The sequence below is a fragment of the Trachemys scripta genome, chromosome 3 (genome assembly GCF_013100865.1).
Source record: "Trachemys scripta elegans isolate TJP31775 chromosome 3, CAS_Tse_1.0, whole genome shotgun sequence".
NCBI classification, from domain to species: domain Eukaryota; kingdom Metazoa; phylum Chordata; order Testudines; family Emydidae; genus Trachemys; species Trachemys scripta.
In genome coordinates, this window is record NC_048300.1 from 115,398,592 (window position 1) to 115,410,783 (window position 12,192).

Below are 12,192 nucleotides of genomic sequence, written 5' to 3' on the forward strand. Positions count from 1 at the left end.
GGTTCTAAACCAGCTTTTATAATTGCTTGCTATGTGACCTTGGACAGGTCCGTTAAACTTTCTGAATTCTGTAAAACGGATAATATATATACTATAGGAATGTTGTGAGACAGATAAATAATGGGATTCTCCTGTCTGGCTGAGCTGCTTTTGGCACAATAGTGTGGCTGTAAATGGGGTTGGTCTGGTCTTCAGCATAATTGTGAGGTTCATCGTCTGGCCCATTGAAGTGCTATATACTGAACATGCACAATATTGTTAAGATGAGAATAAAATATAGGAGTTTTTGGCTCCCAGTCTTGTAATGTGCTAAAAACCATATGACCTCAGGAGAGTTAAGGATACCATCACCATTTTCTTCAAGAAAATATTTGTACTGTACCAATGAATTTAGAGGAAGAGGAGGACATAAGTTGTCCTTGTGGTGCTTATATTTTTAACACCAGACAGTTCTTTGCTGAACTTTACTAAGTCTGTCAGACTCGACAAATTTTACAAGGTTTAGTGGATCTTAAGTCTGCAGCAGCCTGATGGAATGTTTGATGCTCCTAATTCAGCAACGAATAGCTTAAAAAAATTAAAAAGCAGGTTTTTTTAAATCATAGACATTCAAGAACTTGAAGAAACCAATTTGAAGTTTTTATGTCAAGCTACCTCTGAGATATTTCATGACAAAATAGCATTAAGTCCTAAATATAAGCCATATCTACTTTTCCCAACTTCCATATCTCAGAAATGGCTTGTCCAATTTACCTTACTTTTGGCACCAAAAAAAAAGAAAAAGAAAAAGTTCCTCTGGTCATAGACTATACATACAAGATTTAAATCGGACAGGACCTTACACAGGATTTTAGACAGGTGAGGATGGGGACAAATCAGCTTAATAAGGGGAAATTGGTTACAACTAAACAACTACTCTGAACCTTCACAGCTCAAAGTACTCGTTGCTGAATTAGGAACATCAGAATATTCTGTCAGGCTGCTGTAGCCTTATTTGGGGAGTTGTAGACACTCAGCATATCATAGGATTGGGGCCTCTCTCAGCAGGGGATGATGTGTGCATTAGTTAAAAGTTCATACAACATTTTGAAAATGTAAAGCATTTGAAATTAGTGGCACTTGAGAAGGATCACTCCTCAGCCTTTTTACTGCAGCTTCACTGATGGGGACATCTTTGACCAAGGCCACACAGGAGGATAGTGGCAGAATAAAGATCAAGCATTGTGGGTCCCTGCCTATCCACAGTCCACTAAACCATGCTGTCTCTCAAGTGTAAAATGTACACAACAGAAACTGTAAATTATTTAGTGTTTCTTTAATTGTATATAAGATCATACATAAATACATTTTAAATAATGGATTGATTGGAATATATAGGAATACAGGTTTAGAACTGAATGTGTTTGAAACAGTATTATATACATATCTTGCCATTAGCTAATGGAAAATGCATAAAGAGAAGTTTGTATTTCTTGTTCTTTATTAGGATGACAAAAAATTCTATCAACTAGAACTAGTCAACAGAGAGACAAACTTCAACAAAGTGTTTAATGCGAGCCCTAATGTCGGAGTTATTAATCCACTGGTGAAGGTAGGCTACACAGGCTTTATTGCTAAAATGGAAAAGAAATCTGTGTTAATACATAGTGTAAAAAAAAAAAGAAAGAAAGAAACATGATAGTCTCTATATTTTGTCAGATGTGTTCAAAACACTGAATATAGTTCATTGCTAGCCTGTATTCTATTTATTATTATTTATTTGTATTATGGTAGTACTTAGGGACCCAAACTGAGATTGTGCTCCACTGTGCTGGCTACTGTGAAAACATAGCAAAAGATAGTCCCTGCCCTGAAAAGCTTAAAATCTAAATAGATAAAATAGACAACAGATATAGGGGGAAGGATTATAACATACAAGTAAAGTGAGCAGCAATGGTCTGAAAATGTCATGTTAGTTCCGGAGAGAGACAAGGTGGGTGAGGTAATATTTTTTATTGGACTATCTTCTGTTGGTGAGAGAGACAAGCTTTCAAGTTTACATAGAGCTTTTCTTCAGGTCTGGGAAACATCAGAGTGTGGCCACTAAATACAAGATCTGACACAAGTGGCTATTCACCCACGAAAGCTTATGCTCCAATACATCTGTTAGTCTTAAAGGTGCCACAGGACACTCTGTTGCTTTTTACAGATCCAGACTAACACGGCTATCCCTCTGATACTAAATACAAGATTGTTTAGCATAAGTAGTTAACCCATACTTCAGAGGACCATTCAAGGTGAAGTGGCTCGTTAACACCCCTCCAGTCATGGGGGTTGGGGAGAGAAAAGGGAGGAAAGGCAGCTGTGGGTGGTTGTTAGTGGGTTATACACTGTTGTAATACGCCAAAACACTGCATTTATGGAGTTAAATCAGTCTCTTACCTTAACTAACCTTTTTAAGGGTTCACATCAGATCATATAAGAACATTTCCCTGTCTCTCCCCTATATACCTTCTGTCAGTTACCTGGTCCCTCATATTTTGCAGGGCCCAGTAGCTCTGTAAAGCTCTTTTGTGAGCTAGGTCCCGCAGCACTGCTGCTTTAAAATCGGTCTCACAGTAAACTCTGGAGTGCTCTGTGTGGGGAAAACTCAACATGTGAGAAATTTAAATAAAATGGTAACCTAGGCCTAAAAGAGACAATATCAGAACTGTGGACACCTAAACCAGATAAAGGTGAGGTCTCCACTTAAAGGAGCATGTAGAAATACAGACACTGCATGCCCAACTAACAGAGGTGCAAATAGCAAGATAGATGGTAAAGCATGGCTTAGGTGAGTAGAGTGCCCTACAAGGGCTCTCTACATGCCAATCTGTGCCTCCCACATCTACACTGCCATTTTTAGCAGTGTAGTGTCCCATTCCTGGAGCCTTTCCCCATTGTGTCCCTGTCAGAGCTTTTTTCTGTGATATGTGGCTTACAGGCACCCTACACACTGCCAGAAGATAAAAGCTTGGGAGTGTAGCTTCAAAAGTTTTGGAAGATTTTCTCAACTAATTGTCTTTAAACCTTTGAGGTTTAACTATCAATGTTAGCTGGTGTGGGGTTTTTTTGTTTTGCTTTGGGATTGTTGGTGTTTTGTTTTTTTTGTTTGTTTGGTTTTTGGTTTTTGTCATTTTGATTTATGAAGCACTTACGCAAACTTCTGCAGCCTCAGATCTTCAGACTGATCACTCACAAATATTTGGACATGTACTTCTATCAATTATACCTTTTAAGATCAGAGCCATAATCCTTAAACCTGCCTTAAGAATTAAAAGATTTCTAGAACTTGGATTTTGTATAATTACTTAGCAATGTTTTAGATTTTAATTATCTTACATTATATTAGTTTTCTAGTTTAAATTAAATACAAACTTTATAAAACCATTTTCTTTAGCTCATCAGGAATAATTGTTACCTTATCCATTTAAAAAAAAAACCACCATACTAAGCTATGCTGATGGCGTAGAGAGCTAGCACAGAAGATATCCATGGGTTCAGAAGCAACTTGGGAATTCATAACTAAGGGCCTGACCCAGTGTACATTGCAGTCCAGGGAAGGATGCCTACTGACTGGAGTAGAAATAGGATCAGGCCGTAAAATTTGCAGAAGTGATTTGTTGGAAGATGAGCCACGGGGAAAATATTTCGGGAGATGCTTGTTTCCTCTTGGCCAGACTAAACAGCAGCATTAAAACTTATTGAAACTGAACATACTGTAAATTCTACTTTTACTGGAATAGAGATGATGGAATAAATAATCAACAAAAAAGGAAGGTAAGACTGAGGGAGACAACCTAAAATGAAGGGGGGAAATAACAGCTAATATTGTATTAATAAAATATAGCTGTGGTCAGTCAAAATAGCAACATGAAGATTCAAGTGGCATTAGTTTGTTTTTCTTCTGTCTCATGCATCTTTATTTTACTTATTCATGTGTTTCTCTTCATCATAATAATCAAATGATCAAAATCTGGGAAGTGCTACATTCAGCATAGTGGAGATAACATTGTGAAAGTATTTATGTATTTAGTTTTGACTGCATTTTAAGTTTTAATTAAATAAATTAGTATGTAATGGAAATCCCACATTCCCAGTACTGCTAGATATATTTTTCCCACTTTTCTTGAAGCTACTTTATACTAGATGTGAAAAAAAATCTTTGATTTCCCCTCCTCAAAATCTAACCTCCTTCCCCCACTCCAATATTTTTCTGTGGCAGTTTTTGTTTCATCAACCTTCTATTATAAAATGACTGGATTCAGTACTGTTAATTATCAAAGGGGTAGCCGTGTTAGTCTGGATCTGTAAAAGCAGCAAAGGTGAGGTGTTACCTCAACTGCTAGAAGAGGGCCTCATCCTCCCTGATTGAACTAACCTCGTTATCTCTAGCCTGACTCACTCTTGCTTGCATATTTATACCTGCCTCTGGAAATTTCCACTACATGCATCCGAAGAAGCGGGTATTCACCCACGAAAGCTCATGCTCGTATAAGTCTGTTAGTCTTTAAGGTGCCACCAGACTCCTTGTTGTTTTTGTAGATAGACTAACACAGCTACCCCCTGATCCTATCCCACTATACAGCAGCTGTTCTAGTGTGAACTAGGTGAGTGTGCTGTCCATTTGCACCTGTAGACATTGACATATGTTGATAGGAACAGGGGCAGAAAAAAAGCCCAACATATAAGGATGAAAAACCTGAGCATTTTCCATCAACTGTAGTGTAAGAGCTTCAGTGGGCAAAAAGCCAAAGAGTTTTCAGTGGGTGATGTCAGTGAGAGAGAACAGCAGTCCTTGGGTAGTTAAAGACCAACACCTCAATTAGTAATGACTTTGTCTCCCCTTGCCAAAATATTTTGGCGCCTCTTGCTCTGAGAGCATTGGATTTTTGTTTGTTTGTTTTTCAAGTACATGTTACTAGAGAACAGTTTTAGAGGGAAAAGGAGACTCTTAGGTCAGGAATTGTAAGTAGCTCTCTGGGCTTTGAACATTGAGGCATGATTAGGTAGAACCACTGCAGCACAATTGACAGCTTCTTAAATGTATGCCGTAGATCTCTGTAGTACTCTATGGTCACGTTAGCTGGGATTCTATAGTGTTTTGAGTGAATTTAATGAAAGTTCCAAATGTCACTTTGTATCTCTAGAATGCACTGTTTGCAAAATTCCAGAAACCTAAGTTTATTATATGTATTTTACAAGGGAAACTATTTTACTTTTCCTGAGCACTTGGATGTAGGGAATATACTCAGGGAAATTTAAAGATAATACATAAGAAAAAGCTGCCATAAGAAAAATGACCCATGAAGCACAAAGCTTTAATACAATATAATTTCTTTTGTACCACTACTGAAATACTTTACAGACAAATCCCTGGTACTTTCACTAATCTGTTTTATCACACATAGTGTTTTCTTGGTTTTTTCAGCAGAGACTGCCTGAGGAGGTAAAGCGGGACAGTCTTAATTTAATCCTTCTCAACAGAAGACCTTTCCCACTTATACTTAAAAAGGGACTTTACTGTTCCCTCTATCAAGACCGTGGTTTATACTGACCTTTATTCAAGTGGGAGGGGGAGAGAAACGCTGAGAGTAACCCCCTTTGGAACATATTGGCTCAGTGTGTTTGTTTCAGGCTGATCTATGGTGGTGTTTTCTCTGAACATTGAATGTGCTGCATTAGCAGCACCTGCAGCTGCCAACCAGGTAAGAGGCCAGAATTCAAACCTAGGTCTCTCATCTGGCAGTACAGGACACTATCAATAGGGCAATGTGGCCATCTACAATTCAACTCTTTTCCATACCTGAACTCATCGTTCCTTTATTTCAAATGCAGTTCTGCTCTGAAGAGTATATATTACAATTTTATGACAGAGTTACAGGTGCATTTGTCGTTCAGGGACGCCATATCAAATGTGCACACTTTACAAGTAACCAGACTTTTTTTTAAGTGCTTTAGGTGGGGTTCTATATCTATTTATATATACTATTCGTGAGAAAAAATGAACTCAGTTTCAATTTGAAATCAAGTGGAGTATATTTTTAATGATAACCTTTTTACTATGTAAATAGGAAGTACATGATCCAGAAGTAATGAAGAGATATTTAATATGGTATGCCTCATTAGGCCATTTTGCTGTAAAAACTTTTGAGATTTGAACCTTCCATATATTTATAAGTTCTAGAGAATCAGCGAGTAGGAGATAAAGCTAGTACTGGCATGGCAGATAGTAGATAATCATTCATTTTACCTGGTAATAAGTTACTGATACTAAAAAATCAGTATTACAATAACTCTCATCTATCTCTTTGAGTCACTTGAAGTACTGTCAGTTGAAGTTGAAAGATACTTCAAACTGAAAAGTTGATTTAGTTGTGCCATCTAGTGGCTAGAAATATTCTACTTAGAGCTAAAAGGTTGTGCTTTTTTCTCTTTCTGGCAAGGAACTGAAATACAGTATAGGATCAGTTATATCCTTCATAATAATGTAATAACACCCATTGATTTGGGGGTCATCAGTGCTTTAATAAAAGAATGTACCTTATTTGCAGATTTTCTAAGTTTCTGGTCAAAGACAAAAACTAATTGTTTACCAAACTATACTTAAATGGCAAAGTGAAACTTATTGAACAGATTTATCTTTCCCTCCAATGAATTTGCTGTATTGCATTTGATAGCACAACTATTTCACTAATGTAGAGAATTTGTTTAAGTAGAAATGAAGGATAGCAGACTGAAGTATAATTTTGTAGAGAACTAGCTACCTCCCCATCTCCTTCCAATAAAATATCTTACTCTGTACATTCAATCCATCAGAATAATATACATATTGACTGCTGAGCTAGGCCTGAATTCCTTAGTAAATTTGCTTAAATATTTAATTTTCCTTTGAGAATTTATGGTATTCAGCATTGTTCAAGGAATACAATAAAGGTGCAATTATAGAAACTATTCCACTTCTCTCCCAAACTTGCTTCCCATCCAAAAAAAATAAAATAAAGAAAAAAGCTATAAAGGAACCTTCTTATCTACCAATCTCCTCACCTGTCCTGGTGCAAGGAGCCTTCCTTACATTTGTTGTTTTTAATGCAGCAAAAGAAGAAGAATGATAAATCAACAAACAGGTTTGTGAGTGTTCCCAATCTAAGTGCTCTGGAATCTAGCGGAGTGGGCAATGGACATCCTAACCGCCTGGATCCCATTCCTAATTCACCCATCCACGATATTGAGTTCAACAGCAGCAAACCACTTCCACAGCCAATACCACCCAAAGAGCCCAAGACGTTTTTGAGGTGAGCACTGACTCACCAGTCCTTTTTTTTTCTTAACTCATAGAAATTTTGCATTCCTATTTAGATGAAAATCCCACTTGCTTTATTAACACTTTGAGTACAAATATTACTGTGGAATTTTTACACTCTGTTTGTAGCCTCTTTACAGTATTCCTTTTTATTGTAGAGCCGGTTGAAATGTGAAATATTTTTTGACCTTTTTATAAGTCTTGAACCCTCAACTTTTAAAACCTTTTAATATTTCTTAATATGATTCATGTGCTTCCAATTGTTTACATGTTACGAACAATTGTTTTAAATGTTTGTGTGATTTACTAGTTGTCCTTTGAGAACTGTTTTTAAAACATAGGGATTTTTTTATTCATTTTTGTGTGATGACTTTTATATGACAAAATTGTTTTCTGTGGTAGGTTGATTTTTTTTTGTACTTTTCCTCATTTCTGTCAATTTTTTTCATAAACATTAGTTTAGTACAGAAATAGGAAATATGCATGGTTGGGTGTTTGAATGCTGCCTTTCCAGAAATAGAAATTAGCCTTAAAATCTCCAGGATTAGTTCCTTGAAAGGGATGGTAGAGTGAATTACACTATTAATTTACAAATGAATTAAGAGGGAAGACTCAGGTCTTTAGGCTTTAGGTGCCTGGATCCTGAGTGCACTGCAGAACTGGTGTTCTCTATCTGTAGAATTGCTTGCTATCCTATTCCTACAACACATTTTATTTCCAAATCAAAGCAATGGCATAAGTGTCAGTTGGACAAGCAGTTGTTTCCCTTCCCTTATGATTTACATGGGTAATGCCACAATTCTGACAAGTGTTAAAAGTAGAAGTGGGAAATTATAGAATTAAAAATAAATAAGTAGTAACATTCTGTTTTAAGAAAATATACTTTTGTTAAATACATTGTGTTGCTTATTTTTCCCTGTGCATGTGATATGCATGCGTCTTCTCAGACGTCAGTAACATGCATGTGCATGAATTCATGGATTGTGATGCTGGAGTTTCCATTGCAAATTGTTTCGTGCCTTGTATTACCCCAGTAAAACGGTAGGATTATTTTGTTCTTAATTTTTGTTGTCCAAAGAACTTTGATCTAGCATTAAAATTACAGACATTTTTCTTGTTAATAATTCTACTGAATTAGCATGTTTGAGGGGGGGGAAACTTGTTTGCCATGCACCAATTTCCTTGTTCCTAGTATATAATTAATGTCTTTTAAATTGTGTGCATGAAATTATACAAATAATATTTTGGTTTGATTTATGTAAAATATTAAAATAGTATGTATTTTTGTTTAGTTACTGACTAGTCTTTGTTAAGCACATGTCTTTAAGAATGTGATGCTTGCATCATACTTCTGAAAACTATCTTTCCTAGAAGAAAAGGATGCTAAAAGAGGACCCTCCAAAGTTCCCCCCCTCAACAAAAAATTTTTATCCAAAAAAAGTTAACTTTATGATTTTAATTAATATTATCTCCAAATATTTTTCCACCTTACAATGTGGCTTCTTAATTTGTCTGTGCTGCTGATGCTCTCCAATGGAGTGGATGATCACAGATATTGCAAAGGGACATTAAACTAGACTATATACTACAGTATGTGATATTTGATTTATGAAAAGATATTTGGATCATTTGTGTTGCGTATTGTATTCTCTGTGCCTTTTCCAGACGTTTTGCACTCTTTATTTTGGTGTTGGGTTAAATTTTTTTTTCTTTTTATGAATTTAGCCCTCCTCAGACTGAAGCTTCACCAGATCCACAACGCCAGGAATGGTTTGCCCGATACTTCACATTCTGAGAGAGAATTTTTTTTGTGGCATAGCGTGGTGTGGATTGTTTATAAGAGCATGTCTTTAAGTAAACCCTATGTGAACAAGCTTTCCTGTACTATGTCAAACACTGTGAATGAGAAAGTATTTGTCTCTCTGATTTGAAAATGCACTGTATTTCATGTGGTATTTGTTGGAATCACTTGACATGATACTATATAATGTGCGTAATTATATCAATTATTTTTATTTAAAATGGAAGAGTCTTTAAACTTTGTAATTATTACATAATAAATTTTGGTAGAACAAACATAAGGCTTTCCCCATTTTTCCTATAAATACATTTTCTTTGGTTGCAGGAAGGCTCCCCCTCCTCCCAAAGCAATGTACTGCATGGTTATAATAAATCAAAATAATCTTTCAATGATAAATAAAATAAAATAAAAAATATCAGACTAGGGCAAGGTATGTTTAATCCATCCCAAATTTATTTTGTAGCACTTTAAAAATTGTCCTCTTACTAACATTTAAAGTGGTGAATATGAAATAAATCAGACATAGTTTAGCTTCTGGCCTTCAGAACTGAGTGACTTTGACAAGACCATAAAAAAACTTAGCGTTTTCTTTTTTGCTAACTTCTTACCTACTGCTAATTAGACTCTGTACTCTAGAAATAACTACTACATTTGATGTTGAGTTTCACCAGAACCTGCCTTCATGAATTACCTGTTTATTTTATGAATATCTACAAAGGCAAATGATCTTTGGAACATTTGGGATACTAAACTAAGAATCATTAAAGGAAATCTGCATTTTGAGGACATCCTCCTTCAGGCAGAATATAGGCTTTAAAAGTAACCCTATACACACAATTGTATGCAAATATTTTATTAAAGCTCAACCGTATTCAATTGTCTACATGAAGGAAATTTCTTTTTTACCTTTTGACATGAATCCATGGACTACTTGGCTTTTTCAGGTAGTAAGCCTGATTCTCTAGTCCGTTACACTGGTGTGACACCAGTGTTACTTCATTGCCAGACAACTCCTATAACAGATTGGAGAATCCAGCCTACTGTCTTTGAATTATCAAAAAATATAAATAATAAAGATTATCACAAAATAGTTAACACTGGTAGTCTCAGGGAGAAAAATACCTTTGTTTTATGAATGTATTTTAAATCTGAAACTCTCTTTAAAAACAGCAAGGGACTATTTTGATTTATTATTTAAATAAGGTTTTAATCAGCACATACAAAAGCACATAGATCTTCATTATTTCTTCTGAAGCCCTGACTATATCCTATTTCCCTTTATATACAAACAAATATCTAGTAAAAGATGCTCTTGCTAATTATAATGAGTTTTATATGTAGTATATATATAAATGAACAATTTGTATGTTTTCATATAAAATATTCTAAATGAAATTTTTGAAAACATCTCTTCTATAACTCACCTTGAAAATTTCATGCTGCCATAGTGTAAAGTAAACAGCAGATTCTGTGTAGTTGGTGGACTCAACTGTAAGTATATGCAACTTTTTAATTTTAAAAGAAAGCCATATTGGGCCAAAATGTTAGATTTCTTGGCTGTTACCTGAAATAAAACACACTAGATCATTTTGCTATAACATTCTGAAGTGAGTGTTGTATTTTTTCTTCTCTGCCTTGCCAGTGTTGTTAAAAGGACACTGCTTCTTTGCCAACCCAGTACCTCATTGATTAGAGCGTTAAGTTGCATAATCATACATTTTTGCTTATGGAATTTATAGATATAAACTATAAATAAAACCAACTAAACTCCACTTCAGATTTTTCCTGTTCATGCATTTTTTGCTCTCTTTAGTAAATGGTGTATTGGTTGCCTCTGCCATTGGGCATCAGCTTTCCAGTGGTGAGGAGAACAAACTCAAGAAACCATCAGTTCCAGAGTCCTTTTAAGGTCAGCAGATTTCCGACTGACAAACAAGTGTGTCCTGACAAAACCTGTCAAATCCCAAAGAACCCAGGAAGCCTGAAAAGTTTCTGCTAAATGGTATCCAGAATGCTTGATGCAAACTTTATTCCACATTATTTTGACTGTCAAGCTTGCATGTTAGATTCACATAGGAACCTGCATTACCAGATTAGATCATTGTTCCATCTAGACTTCTGTCCTACTTCTTTTAGTTTGTGATGCTTTAGAGAGAGAGAGAGAAAAATCCTTAATGCTGCTGGCTAAGAGCCCAGTCCTGCAAACCTTTTCTCTCGCATGTAGTCTTTCCTCACATAGCCTTCTCATCCTCATATTAGTTCCATGGGAATACTCTTACAAGGGTAAATTCCTTCTTAGCTCCCATGAGTGACATTTTAGGATTCTGATGCGTGAAATTAGTTTATCTATATCCTTGTAGCTTGTCCAAATATAAATGTTGTTAATGGTAATACAATTGACTATCCCTTTTGTTGTTACATAACAACCCCAAACTTTCTTGATAAAATTGTATCAACATTAAATATTCAAATAAATTAACAAGTAGTAAAGTACATAGGAAAACTCAAAGACACTTTAACATTTATATGCTTGGTCAAAAGCATAGCAAAACTATGGTTTAGTCAATATTACACTTCTCCAGAGAGAGTGGCATGATAAGGGAATAAAGTTCAGTGATGAACTGCATTTGACATAAATGTAAAAAATGTAAAAAAAATTTGCAAAATGTAAAAAAAAATCCCATGAACGATCATAAGGTTGTCTTAAAATTCAGCCACAGGGCCACATTCTCTTCTTCAAGCTGGACACTTTTTTCACTCTTGTGGTACAAAAGGGCTAGAAAACTGGTGGATATCCCCAGTTGGCAGAAAACTATTGTGGCTGAGTCTTCCACCAGCCCCCTTGTAACCTCCCAGCAGAGGGGACATGGGCGTGTGGGTCGCGGCAGCTCTGGTCAGCAGTGCTGACCGGGCCATTAAAAGTCCCGTCAGCGGTGTTGCCTGGCTAACGCAGGTTAGTCCCTACCTGTTCTGACACTGCGCTGCGCCCCAGAAGCGGCCAGCAGCCGGTCTGGCTCCTAGGCGGGGGAGGACAGCAGCATGGGGCTCCGTGCGCTGCCCCCATCAAAGC

At 36.2% G+C, this 12,192-nt stretch overlaps 1 protein-coding gene across 1 annotated transcript in view; it reads left to right on the plus strand.

Annotated features, from left to right (window-relative positions):
• FAM184A (family with sequence similarity 184 member A) overlaps positions 1-10,894 on the plus strand; it is a gene marked incomplete in the record, with an annotated part of 171,410 nt that extends 160,516 nt beyond the window's left edge. The window contains 3 exon segments of the mRNA XM_034765789.1: positions 1,487-1,591; positions 7,114-7,313; positions 9,047-10,894. Coding sequence (XP_034621680.1) covers positions 1,487-1,591; positions 7,114-7,313; positions 9,047-9,116 — 375 coding nt within the window.
• Positions 10,895-12,192: the final 1,298 nt, after the last annotated feature.